Below are 12,027 nucleotides of genomic sequence, written 5' to 3'. Positions count from 1 at the left end.
CTTATAATTATGTTCCACCAAAGTTTCAGCAACGCTACGGTAGTGCAGAGAGCACAATAACCGTATATCAATGACCAATACCCGAAAACTCTGATCCTTAGCGTAAGTCTGATTGTAAACAACAGCAAGTTGTGGAGCACTCTCGCCATCTTTACATTACCGCAGGAAATCAACACAAATTACGTTACCTATTGATTTCTCTTTGTTAATTGGCTGATTATCCTGAAATATTGGTCATTGCAAATCCTGACGTTCCTCTAACAGCGCATCTGCAAGACTGCCCGCCGGGGTGGATCCCAGTAGGCAAGCTGATTGGAAAACGGCGAGAAGAGCACGTCAGAATTCACGCTTGCGTCTGACAGCAAAGGTTGATTCTAATGAGTGCAGATCGAAATATTGTTGCTGCACCTAAAAGCCAGTGTAGTCCAAAATACTTAACAGGATAATCACTGCAACAGATTATGCCTACTTTCTAAAACCCTTTCACGTGGTGTAGAGGCTAAATAACAATTGGTGTATAGCCTACTCTGAAAGCCACGAAGTGGTTTTAATATGACTCATGACCATCCGTGAGTTAAGGTAGGCTATGAAAAAGATGTAAATATGTCTCGAGAAAGAAAAAAAATCTTAATCACCAACTTCAAAACTACAGCTCATTCTAGGACAGGGGATTTAGACCTATAAATGAAACCCAATGCATCAAGACTCATTGTTATTGCCGCTGTGGAATTGCCCTTGGCTGTTGAATGAGCAAGAACAGAAAATACGGAATATTGCCATATATAACGGCTCATTAGAGACATGCCGTAATCAGCGCCGATTATAAATAGGGTCAAGACTTCAGCCATCATATAAAAGAGTATTTTATTTAACGTCTCAATCTTTCAAAGGAATTGCTAAAAAGGAAAAAACAAAAATCTGAGGTAGCATTTACTTTGATTAATTATTCCTCTATGTACAGTAAAGAAAACAAAACTTATTAATAATTCATGCAAATAACCAAATACAATGAACAAGAACAATGAAAAGAAAAAAACACTTCCATGAAAATATTTTAATGATTTAGCCGATCTCTTCAAAAATTATATTATTTCTCTTTCCATATGGTATGGCATATGCCCATTCCATTAGATACAGAATAAAGTGCTACTATTTATCATGTCAGAGGAAAACACTGCAGGATGTTGCAAACCATCTAATCAATAAACAATAAGTACTTCAAGGAACATTTACAGTCAGAATTTAAACTTGATTAGAAAAACCAACACAATAGTCATCAACAACACCTTAAGTTTTGTAAATGTGTACCACAATATGGCACTTCAAACTATCAAGATGACAGTCAGCCAATGGTGGCACATTGGAAACTGGCATTTGGCATGGAAAAAACATGCCCCTCTGGTGAACAAAAAATCGAGTCATACTTTCTTTTTTCCTTTTACAAATATCTTTTCACACACCCTAGAACATCATAAACAAGGCAAAACTACGTTCATATACTTAAATACGTCACATACGACATGTATAACTCAGAGCATCATATTCAAAACCTTTGCATTGGATAGAGATCGTTTTTTTAACTGTGTAAACTGAATAGAAGCTATACATATCTATATCATATATACAGGGTACAATTATTGACTGTAGCAAAACAACCAGACTACACATCGCAGCGAAAGTTGGAATGATATTAGCATGTAAACATGTCCTTTGATTGGGTGGTTTGTCTGCTGCCATATGGAAGGACACTAAACAAGAACCCATCAAAGGACTCAATGTGTAGGTGGGTTTCATATCAAACATTTATTTTACCAACACCACTTATTTTTGCCAACTCTGAATCAACGTCTCTACACGTTTAACAGGGTCTCAGTGCTGGTCTTTACAAATAACTATTACGAGTAAAAAAAACTAACTAAACAAACTCCCAACATCCATATGAATATAAGGTCCTCCAGAATATTCAGGCAAGATCAGTATGTTTTTCACAGAGTACTGTTTGTTTTCGCAGTTACAAAACGGGACAGGGGTTATATGTAGATATGCAGTGCTTCGACACACACTTCCGAAGGATTATACGTCATTTCCTTCATCAAAATGTTGGTTTCCGGCGTGCGCGTGGGAAGCGACATCGTTTGTGGGGAGACCCAATCGGTCACACAAGTCCTTCTACTCCAAGTTCTTCTCAAACGTGGCCATAATGTCACTCTGCATCGTCATGTCGATGACACCCGACATCTAAGAGAACAAAAGGAAAACAACAAGTGGAATATTTTAACAAATAAAACTGAAAAAAAGGAAAAAAGGAAAAAAATGGATTCCGTCATACCACAGAATCCCCAACGCCCCCCGCCCCCTTCCCCGAGCAGGACTTACTGCTTCTCGCCTTCGTCGTTCTTGCTCCCTTTTGCGGGCCATCTCCCTATCCCTGTCCACGGACGACTGGGCGGCGCCGGGGGGCTGAGGTGGGGCGGGAGGCTCCTCCACGCGGAGCTCTGGAGGTCGAGGGGCCTCAGGGACGTCCTCGGAGGGGAGATCAGGGACCTCTTCGCTGGGTTGGGCTGGTGGGTCGGCCCTGTGTGGCACTGCTAGACTGAAGGAGAAATCCAAACGGCATCGTGGTGAGACACCGCAGTATGACGGGGGTGTGACTCAGGGAATCTGTCCAGATGTCAAGGTTTTATTTGAAAGGAATACCTGGTCTTGTCGGGAGCCCTCCTGTCGAAGCTCGTCTCCTTCTGACTCCTTTTGAGGGCTTTTTCACGTTCTTCCTTCTCCATGGCAACCTTGCGGAACTGCTGAAAGCTCTCCTTGGAAGCCTTCAGAGTCGAGGGGGTGAGGGTGGCCATTTTTCCTAGACTGGCCCAGGAGTCTGCGTTCTTCAGGACAATATCCTACAGAGAATCATGCTCAGTTTATGTCGTGTACATTTAAAACAAAATTACTTGCCAATAGACATGCAGAGAAGCTGCATGTGATTGCTGGTACGGCCACACTGACAAACCTTTTTAGCAGGTTGAGACTTTCCATCCTGAGCGGGTTTGCAAGCAGTATTGCAAGGCTGTAGATGGGACAGGCTGGTGGAAGTGCAGTCATGCGCACCATCAGAGTGTTTGGTACCTAGGGAGACATAAAATATATAAAAAAACACACAGGCTTGTTAAAGACAGCTCAGCAAAAGAATTATAAAGTGAGACCTTTTCCACAGTGTGTGCCCAGAGTCTTGCTTACTGGGCAGTTTCTGCTGTGACCTCCTCTCATCCTTCAAGGGCTGTAATGGGCTGTCTTCGAGCGGAGACAACAGTGGGCACTGCTGCGGAAAAAAATTACGGTACACAAATCCCATCACGGTCAAAACTTAGACCGATGCCATCCAACAATCAAATTAGTTTCAATACCCAAGACATAAACAATTGACTGAAAGTAAAAACATGGAACGCTGGAATAAATTCAAATCCACTTTGAGAACGGTCCCATACATAAAAAAAAAAACAAATAAAAACTTCAAAAAAGGGGAGAGGGGAAAATCCAAGTATGCGAATCGTAAATTTCCGATACCTCAAACCTGGCGCTGTCAGAAGGCAGCGAGGCTGCGGGCGGAGAGGTCAGAGGGGAGAGCAGTGCAGACAACCCTTTAAGAAGACAAGAGAACAACAAATGGCGACATTAGGAGCTTTAACAGGCTGAGAACGGAGGCAGGCATCAAGCTGATGGGCACATGCAGCCAGGGACACCGCGACAGCGGGAGCACGGCAACCTAAAAACGAACCGCGACAGGACGACCTACAAGCCACACAGGAAGGAGCAGACGAGGACAGAGGCCAGCGTGCGAGGGGGGGACATGCTACAAGCTGGGGGGGCTAACGGTGTACCTCTTACCTTCCTGTTGAGCCCTATCAGGTGGATGGGGTGAAAGACAGCCAGGGTTCCCCTCCTGTGTGTGGGAGGGTGGAAGACACTGAAGTGGGGGAGCCAAGGGGCAAAGTGTGGGAGGGGACTGCGGTGGTGGGTCTGGGGATGGTTTATAAGTAGTAGGCCCTGGGGGTTGTTCTGTGGGCGGAGTGGCGTCCCGGGGAGTGAGGGAGAGGGCCTGGGGTTCAGAGGGGGATTCCTGTGGCGGAGGGGGGCTGGGAGGCTCGGGGGCCTGTCTGCTTTTGCGAGGTAGAGGTGCCGCTGTGGCGCTAGGTCTGGAAGGCTGTGGAGGCAGGCGGCTGTGTAAGGCTGAGGTGGAGTGGAAAGGAAGGAAGGAAGACGTGAGACAAGGACGGTCAAACTTTTTCACATTTTAACCTCCTTGCAGACTTCTCATGATCAGTGGACAAACTCCTTTCTTTGGCCGACCGTGGCTTTTTCGAAACAGCAGATGCACTGTCACAGGTAAGAGTAGGATACAGCTATTACCTGGAGAGAGAATCAACTCATCAGAAAGCTGGGCTGCGCACTCCAGTGAGGACTGGTCTTCATTTTCTTCTTTGGGGGGTTGCAAAGAAGCTGAAGTTTGACTCTTCTGGGACATGGCTTCTGATTGGTCTGTTTTGTCAGACTTGCACACCTTATTGGCTCTGCGTTTCACCTTCTGTTTAAAATTACAATGGTATGTTTTAAATGAACCAAATTGCACATCTAACCACTCCAGAGACTTATCAAAAACGGTGCATTTAGGTAAACGGCAGTGAAGAGCAATACATTTACCTTGGCTTTAACCTTATGGCGACCATGTTTTCTTTTCTTGTTTGTTGTTTTCCGCACTGAAAGATATGCACAATACAAAATAGTAATTCAAAGCCTTTAACCCAACAGCCCTCTTCCCCCCCCCATCTATAACCTCATTAGATACACAGTAGATGTCTGCAAAAATTCAACAACAAAAAGATACAGAAAAAGAAAAGATACCTACCGTAAGAAAATAATCATCCACTCCCTTTCAGAGTTTCCCCTAAAGATTATAAGTATTTTCCCCCCTAAAGACTGAGGATTTTCCCCCCTAAAGACTGAGGATTTTCCCCCCTAAAGACTGAGGATTTTCCCCCCTAAAGACTGAGGATTTTCCCCCCTAAAGACTGAGGATTTTCCCCCCTAAAGACTGAGGATTTTCCCACATTAGTTGTTTCAATTTTTCTTATGTGGAAAGAAAGCACCACTTAACATTACATGTATTGATTGTCTATCAAAGTGTATTTATTAATCCTCCAAGCGCTGGACACTAAACAGAGTGCCCCAACAGCAAACTGCAGAGGTTAACATCTCAGGCTCTACTAAACAAGTTCTACATGGCCATTACAATCTTTCGAAAAATAAAATACAATCTGTTCTATATACAAGGTTTGTATCATTCCAGTATTCCCTCATTCAAATACAAACCCCTATAAAACACCCAAACACAAGTAGGCTGGTTAATCCAGACAGCTGGAAGTGGAGAACAATCAGTGCTGTAGTTTAAAGTGAGGAAGATCTGAGCTCAACTAGACCGATGGAGCGAAGGGAAGGAAAAGGATCACATTGGATCGCATGTTATCATTCTCTTCATCAATGTAAGAGCTTAGAGTTGTTTTCAGTGCTGTACAGCAGTTTTCTCAGCATGCTCCCTCGATATTTCCTCAGCCTGGTTCTCAACATGGCTGGGCTTTGCATAAAACGCTGATTGGCCTCACTTTAAACAAAGCAGGTCTAAAAGGGATGGTATTTACACTAAAGGTGCTACATGTCATACTTTTATGGTTCCTTCATGAATCCATTTGAGTAACTTAGCCAGGTTAAATCTGCGAGAAAAGTGACTTAACTTTGTAAACATTATAGCCAGGGAAACAATCTGCAATTTTGTCCATCTGTGTTAAATAACTACCGTAACAGATTCACTTAACCGACCCTGCAGATCTAATCTGGCTAATTTGCCGATATAGATATGATCCAATATATAGAGGAAAAATGAACATTGTCAGCTACCAAGGTGAACAGAACAATACCAGATAAACAAATATTTAACCTAATTCTCTGAAATATATCTGTGTGTGATTGGATCATGCCTTCAGAGAAAACGTATAAAACACGACCACAGAAATGAAAAACACCCAATGAACATACCAAAAATAAATAAAACAATACACACACTTTAATTTTCTTTTCTTCAAGTTGTAACTTTGCCAACAGGTGCTACACTATTGCTACAAAAGGACACGTCCAGGCAGATTGATTGGCGGGATTTCTTTTTCCTGTCCGTAAGCCTGAAGAGGACAGGGCTTTAGCCCTTACAGTTAAATAAATCGGGAGAGGGGTGGGAGGGAGGGAGTTGCCGAGGAGAACAGCTAACCTGATTCAGAGTCACTGCTATCAGAAGTGCTAGAATCACTACTGCTACTGCTGCTGGAGGAGGAGCAGGAGGAGCTGCTGTCGCTGCTGTCGCTGAGACGGCAGGGCCGGGCCAGGTCTGCGGGGGCTGCGGGCGGCTGACCTGTTCAGCACACAGATAACAGAGTCACACAGGGGAGCGCTCAGATAGCATACAGACACAATGTCTAGCGGGAGGGTTAGTGAGTAAACACAAGGAACAATGACAGCCATGTCCTTCATCAGTGTCGACCTATATCATTGCATCGCTGGCCCTCTTAATCCATGACGCGTGTCAAAGCTCGGAGGCAACTGCCTGACGAGCCTGTTCTTACCTGTGCTTTTCCTCTTCTTGGTCCCGCTCTCCTCCTCAGCTACGTTCAGTTTCGCCGCCTCTTGCTTCTTCGCAGACTGCTTCTCTCCTTTGGCTTTAGCTGGCTTTTCCTCTGAAAGAGCAGATCATGATCGATCGGGTCAGCGTCTAATACTTGCTCTACAGGTTCTGTGGGGGCAAACCTTAGTGGTCAGAGGATGGGAGGTTACTCACGGTCCGGTTTCTTTGTGTGTTTCCTCAGGCATATCCTGACAAAGCTCTGCAGGGCTCTCAGCGTGGAAGGCTTCAGAGCCTCAAAGTCGATCTCAATCTCCTCGGGGCACGAGTCCCGCAAGGACGACTCCCTGGCCTGGATGATGTGGACCACCTTGCCCAGCTTGTCGCCGGGCAGCTTGTTGATGTCCAGACTCAACTGCCTCTTCTCGCCGTAAGACATGGGCGCGGCGCCCCCGCCGTCGTCCGACTCGTGGGGCGCGGCGGCGGCCATCTTGCCTTGCCTGGAAACAACGTGTCGTTAGAAAACGCCCCTCTGAGCGCACGTCCTGATAACCAGGCCGGAGGAACCGAGAACTCGGGGGGGAAAGAAAGTTCACTCACGTGACGGATGAGCTCTTGGTCGTGCCTTTTGGCATTTTCGCGCCTTTGGATTTGCCCTTGGACTCTTTCCGGTTCCGCCGGGTGGTCTCCCTCTCTTTCCTCCTCTGCTCCTTCTTGGACTTCTTCTTCTTTGGTTTGGACAGGGGCTCCTTGGTGAGTCTCTGCAGCTGATCGTGTACTGCAATCAGCTGCACAAAGTGGCCCACGGTTAAGACTCCGCAGGACACCACGCAGGTAAAGCTGTGCACGCCGAGGTGGGGGGGACGTGACAAACCTGTTCCTGGAGATTGGCCAATCGCAGGGCTCTCTCTTCCTCCTCCTCCTCGGTGTCGGAGGAGCTCTCCGACTCGGAGGAGGTCTCGCTGTCGCTGCTCTCGGCGCTGGAGCCGCTCTGGGAACCGTCACCCCGGTCGCGACTGTCCCCTGGACTGGCCCTCTTGGTGAGCCCGTCTGGGAGTTTCAGATAGCGTGCCTCAAACACATCCTGGCAAACACTCTAGGGAGTTACTACCGCATCACTGCCCTGCACAAACAAAGCCAGTTTATCTACACAGCGGTCAGGCTGCGTGGCGAGGGATGTGTACCTGGAGTTTCCTCGCCATCGCAACAACTTCATGCGTGGGCGGGTTGTACTTGTAACAGTTTGAGAACATTAGTCGGAAGTCTGCAGCAAACTCCTGGGCAGTCGAGTATTCACGATTCTCCATTTTTTTCTGTGACAAAACATTGCATTTCGAATTCAAATCGATTGCAGCTCAAGACAGCATCGCTTTGTCATCCTAAACAGATCAACGCACATATCAGCCGTTTCAAACAACTTCAAAGTTACCCGTATGGTACTCAGATCCATCGGCTGCTTGATGATGTCGTGGTAGTCATGGAGACCCAGGGTTTCCACGTCGACGGGCTTGTAGAAGGGCCAAGCGTAGCCTATGTGTCTCTTGGTGAACATTTCCTTCAGGACGCCATGGCAGTACCTGAGCTGCTCCGTGAGACGCAGCCTCTTGCCCGGCAGGGGCGACTCGGGCAGGTCCTTCCTGGGGGGCTTGATGGGGCGTCCGCTGCCCCGCCTGGACAGCAGCTTGCTGGGAGTCGAGCCCTCCAGGGGAGTCGAGCCCTCCAGGGGAGGAGAGGACTCGCAGCTGGTGATGGTCGACGCGGTCGGCGTGGTCGTATCCGCTTTTCGCTTGACGCCGGTCTTGATCTAAAAACAAACAAACAATACATACACGTTGTTAAAAAAGGACAACAAATGACAAGATAGATCTATATCTAGTAGAAGAACTACTGTTGATCTTGTACTCCGAGTGGTCCCTGTCAAGGGAACTGACCTTTTCTGCCATCTTTGAGGAGAGCTGGGCAGGGGGAATAGAGTGAAGGGCTCCCGGAGGGATGACCGTCACGGTCTGCTGAAACACCACCTCAGACACAGGCGAGCTGGGCCTCTGCTTCACATCTACAGCAGACCACAGACGGTTTTATTCAAAATATTAAAACATATCCTCTGCGATGTGAACACCCACCACACGCAGGGTACGAGCTCAGCTTTGCGTTACCTGCAGAGGACTTCCTGGTTTTCCCCGATGTCTTTGCGGTCACAGTGGACACCTCGTGTTCTTCTTGAGGCATGAGGGCCACTTTTTGCAAAAACACCTTCTCCAAGGACTGGGCCATAAGAACAATGTCATCTCCTGGCTAGATACAATGGAAAACTAAAAGTCAGCATTTTGCCCGTTGCCCAACTGCTGTTAGGTATATGAATGCAGAACCCTACATTCTCCGTTTGAAGGCTCATTACCCGATTGTATACATAGCAATTGGTGAACATGGTGTTGAAGTCCTGTATGCACTCCATTGCCTTCCAATAATAATTGTTTAGAAGACGCTTCTTGATAGAACTCAAGTCCATTGGCTTCTTGATAATGGTATAATAATCCTAAAAAAGATGAGAGGAGGTGGACTAACTTTATAGGGAACACAGAGGCATTGCTGTTTGAATTAATACCAGAATCGGGTGTCAAAACACCTCCCTCGACACCTCTGGGAAAACGTGACTACTCACTGGAAGGTTCAGGGAAACGGCGTCAACGGGATGGCGGAAAGGCCAAGAAAACTGGTGCTTCCACAGGTCTCTGACCACCACTTTCTCCAGATACTGCAGCTGGTTGGTCAGACGGCCATGCCTCTTGGGGTTCTGAAACTCTGGTGGAAGGGGGTTTCCAGTCCCAGTGGGAACCTGGGATCTAACATCTGCCATGGTGCAATCCAAGACCACTGCACAGAGAGGGGCTGTTCCTGGTCTGTGGCCCAGCTCTCATCACACTCAGTCCTCCTAAACCAGTGGAGAAGAGAGTTGTTTTGAAATGTATTTGGACATCTAAGAATTGCCAGTGAACGTGATTAGCTTTAAACCGGTTTTACAAGGTTAAACCAAAAGTCTTTTAGAATACAGTTTGACCTGTTTAAAATGTATCTGTTTTGATGATAACATCACCACTCTGGCAGGAGCTAAGTTATTGATTTGAGCAACGTTCACTCAAGTGCTCTTTGCCAATATTTTGCAAAGACGATTGTCATAACTTTTTCCAAATGTCTGTCGACATTAATTCTGTAAACCAGTACATGCCAATGTACAACTGGCAATCCATCTTCGCTATAGAACCATAAGCGTCAGAGAATACGTGATTTATACTGCCACCTAGTGCTTCTATCAATAACTGAGAACTCCAGTGTAATGTAGAAAGGGTTTGCATAAAATGTATTATATAAATCCGTCATAACGTCATTATCAGCTTATAGGTTCTGTTACTGATATGGGTGAAGCAACAACTTTTCAAATGCCCGAATAGCAACTGAAACCAAAACCAGTCGTTAAATCAATCTATCAATCCAGCCTAGGCCACATCTGATGAGTTAGAACGACCTAAAAAAAAGAATAACGTGTATTGCCTTAACAGGGTAGACCATAGTAAGCATTACAACCGCAAAACTGGAACGAGTAAAATACACTTAAAATTGCATACATCAGCCAACTAGTACCCAAAAATATGACACTGGCTCTAGTTCCGCCACTTACCACAAAAAAAATCGGAAACGTCAAAATCTTCACTTTAGATTTTTGTAAATACCAAATTACAAAAATTAAAAAACTTACATAACAAGTTATGTTGATCTTACTTGGTTGTTTATTTGCAATTTACATTATTAGATTGTCACAAACTAGAATTGCACCCCCTTGTGAGCATACAGAACCAATGAACTTGCACAAACTTTACACCACCCAACAATTTAATATTAACAAAGTTATGTAATATCTGTTCAATTACAAGCAAATTAGCTAATATGGATGGTTAAGGACTACACAAAATTGAAAACTAGCGCCCGAAATGCGAGCATGTTGCTAGCTGGTGGGCACATTGGTGCAGCAGCTAGATTACTCGGGCACTAATGTTACTCCTCCGCTAGCTAATAACACTTAAGATTCGCCTTCGGTGAGCTAGCTAGCTTTCTTAGCCAACTTCATACCTGTGAAAGCATAACAATCAACAATGCCAAACAGTTGAGTTTGACCTTTTTCATTCAGCTGAGGTTCTGCATTGGCAATCAAAAAAAGTACTTTTTAAGTGACGCCGTGATGCTTGCGCATTGAGTGCTTGGCCTTGTCTGAAGGCATGCGGACAGGCCCTATTCTAACATGGGCGGGGATAGAACCATTGCCGTAAGCGATGCCTTCTATGTGTCGTTTACTTGTGATTAATTTGTTAACCAACAGCACAGAAACGCGGAAAATATGTAAACGGTAGCAAAAAGTTGACCAGCAATGCAAAGCGTTTGCTTGGAAAGCAACGCATGTACCCCGCCCACACCGCAAGCACATTTGGTCTAGCTAGCAGCTAAGTTAGCTGGCTAGCTACTGTACTATTTGGTGGTATAAGACTATCTAGAATTACCCTTTGATCGAGCCTAGCTCTGACACAAATGTGAAATTCCCTGACTTCGTTGAACAACATGAACCAGTTTGCTAGCCAGCTAGGCTAGCTCTATCAACCTTGTTTCGTAATTTACCTTTCCGTCTCTGGCACAAGATTGTTTTAATTGCCGAACTGAGACAGACGCTCTTTGCCAAGATGTTCTGCTGGAAGATGCCCAATGTGACTGTCGTCGATCCTGCACTAAATAAAAAATGTACAGCTACTAGCAAACTTGTAAGCAGGTAAATAACATTATGGCTAGCTAGATAAAGGTCAACAATTTCAAGTACGTTGGGATGAACAAGTCTTCAATGGCGGACGTCTCTACGGGCAACCGCCTCGTATTTATACACTTCTGTTTTGAACTCGAGCTCCGATTGGTCAAAATGCTACACGTGCCACATCATTCTTTATTTTCCTCAAAAAGTGTCAAAAGTTACGCTTTTGCTACACTCAAAAGATTTGATTAATAACATCAAGGTCCCAAAACATTTAACTGAACGATTCGTTCTCCAGATGGATGTGGCAAATACCTATCCCCTCGGCTGCCACGATAGCAATCGTAAAAAAACAACTGTAGTTCAAAACATCACTGGCCAAAATACGTCACATGACTCTTCTAGAACTATCTTTTTGGGGGACAATTCCGTTGCTAAAACAATTTCTTACAATGTTTTAGAAATAAATTCCCTTTCTAATCGCTATTCCATCGAGTCCACCTAGAGCTCGAGGAGGCTAGAATCTAGCTTTCACGCCGTAAACTAGCTTAGCTGTACACAGTGAACTCAACTCTTTCATTTG

The 12,027-nt window shown here is 45.4% G+C and overlaps 2 protein-coding genes across 5 annotated transcripts in view; both read right to left on the bottom strand.

Moving 5' to 3' along the window:
* Positions 1–251, bottom strand: part of ephx4 (epoxide hydrolase 4) — a 7,098-nt gene extending 6,847 nt beyond the window's left edge. The window contains exon 1 of the mRNA XM_084692891.1: positions 1–251. This exon is cut by the window's left edge and continues 94 nt beyond it. Coding sequence (XP_084549017.1) covers positions 1–149 — 149 coding nt within the window. The 5' untranslated portion in view covers positions 150–251.
* A 594-nt stretch (positions 252–845) lies between these two features.
* Positions 846–12,004, bottom strand: brdt (bromodomain, testis-specific). 4 transcript variants are annotated; one of them, XM_084693048.1, is made up of 21 exons: positions 11,321–12,004; positions 9,318–9,587; positions 9,054–9,191; positions 8,812–8,950; positions 8,587–8,711; positions 8,085–8,459; positions 7,840–7,968; positions 7,530–7,739; positions 7,256–7,443; positions 6,872–7,155; positions 6,660–6,770; positions 6,308–6,448; positions 4,693–4,748; positions 4,402–4,576; positions 3,880–4,221; positions 3,559–3,632; positions 3,232–3,313; positions 3,005–3,120; positions 2,698–2,894; positions 2,377–2,593; positions 846–2,238 (listed from the first exon to the last, which is right to left on the bottom strand). In XM_084693048.1, exons 2-21 carry the CDS (start codon positions 9,510–9,512, stop codon positions 2,170–2,172), a joined length of 3,363 nt encoding a protein of 1,120 aa, XP_084549174.1. In that variant the 5' UTR covers positions 9,513–9,587; positions 11,321–12,004; the 3' UTR covers positions 846–2,169. The 4 variants fall into 4 exon arrangements, with proteins under 4 accessions (XP_084549174.1, XP_084549175.1, XP_084549176.1 ...); XM_084693049.1 differs by having other exon boundaries at positions 3,232–3,310; XM_084693050.1 differs by lacking the exon at positions 3,880–4,221.
* Between the last annotated feature and the right edge of the window lie 23 nt (positions 12,005–12,027).

Source organism: Hypomesus nipponensis, chromosome 26, assembly GCF_054491055.1.
Source record: "Hypomesus nipponensis isolate SF chromosome 26, ASM5449105v1, whole genome shotgun sequence".
NCBI lineage: Eukaryota > Metazoa > Chordata > Actinopteri > Osmeriformes > Osmeridae > Hypomesus > Hypomesus nipponensis.
Note: the sequence above shows the minus strand (reverse complement) of the source record. Positions and strands in the feature narration are given on the sequence as shown.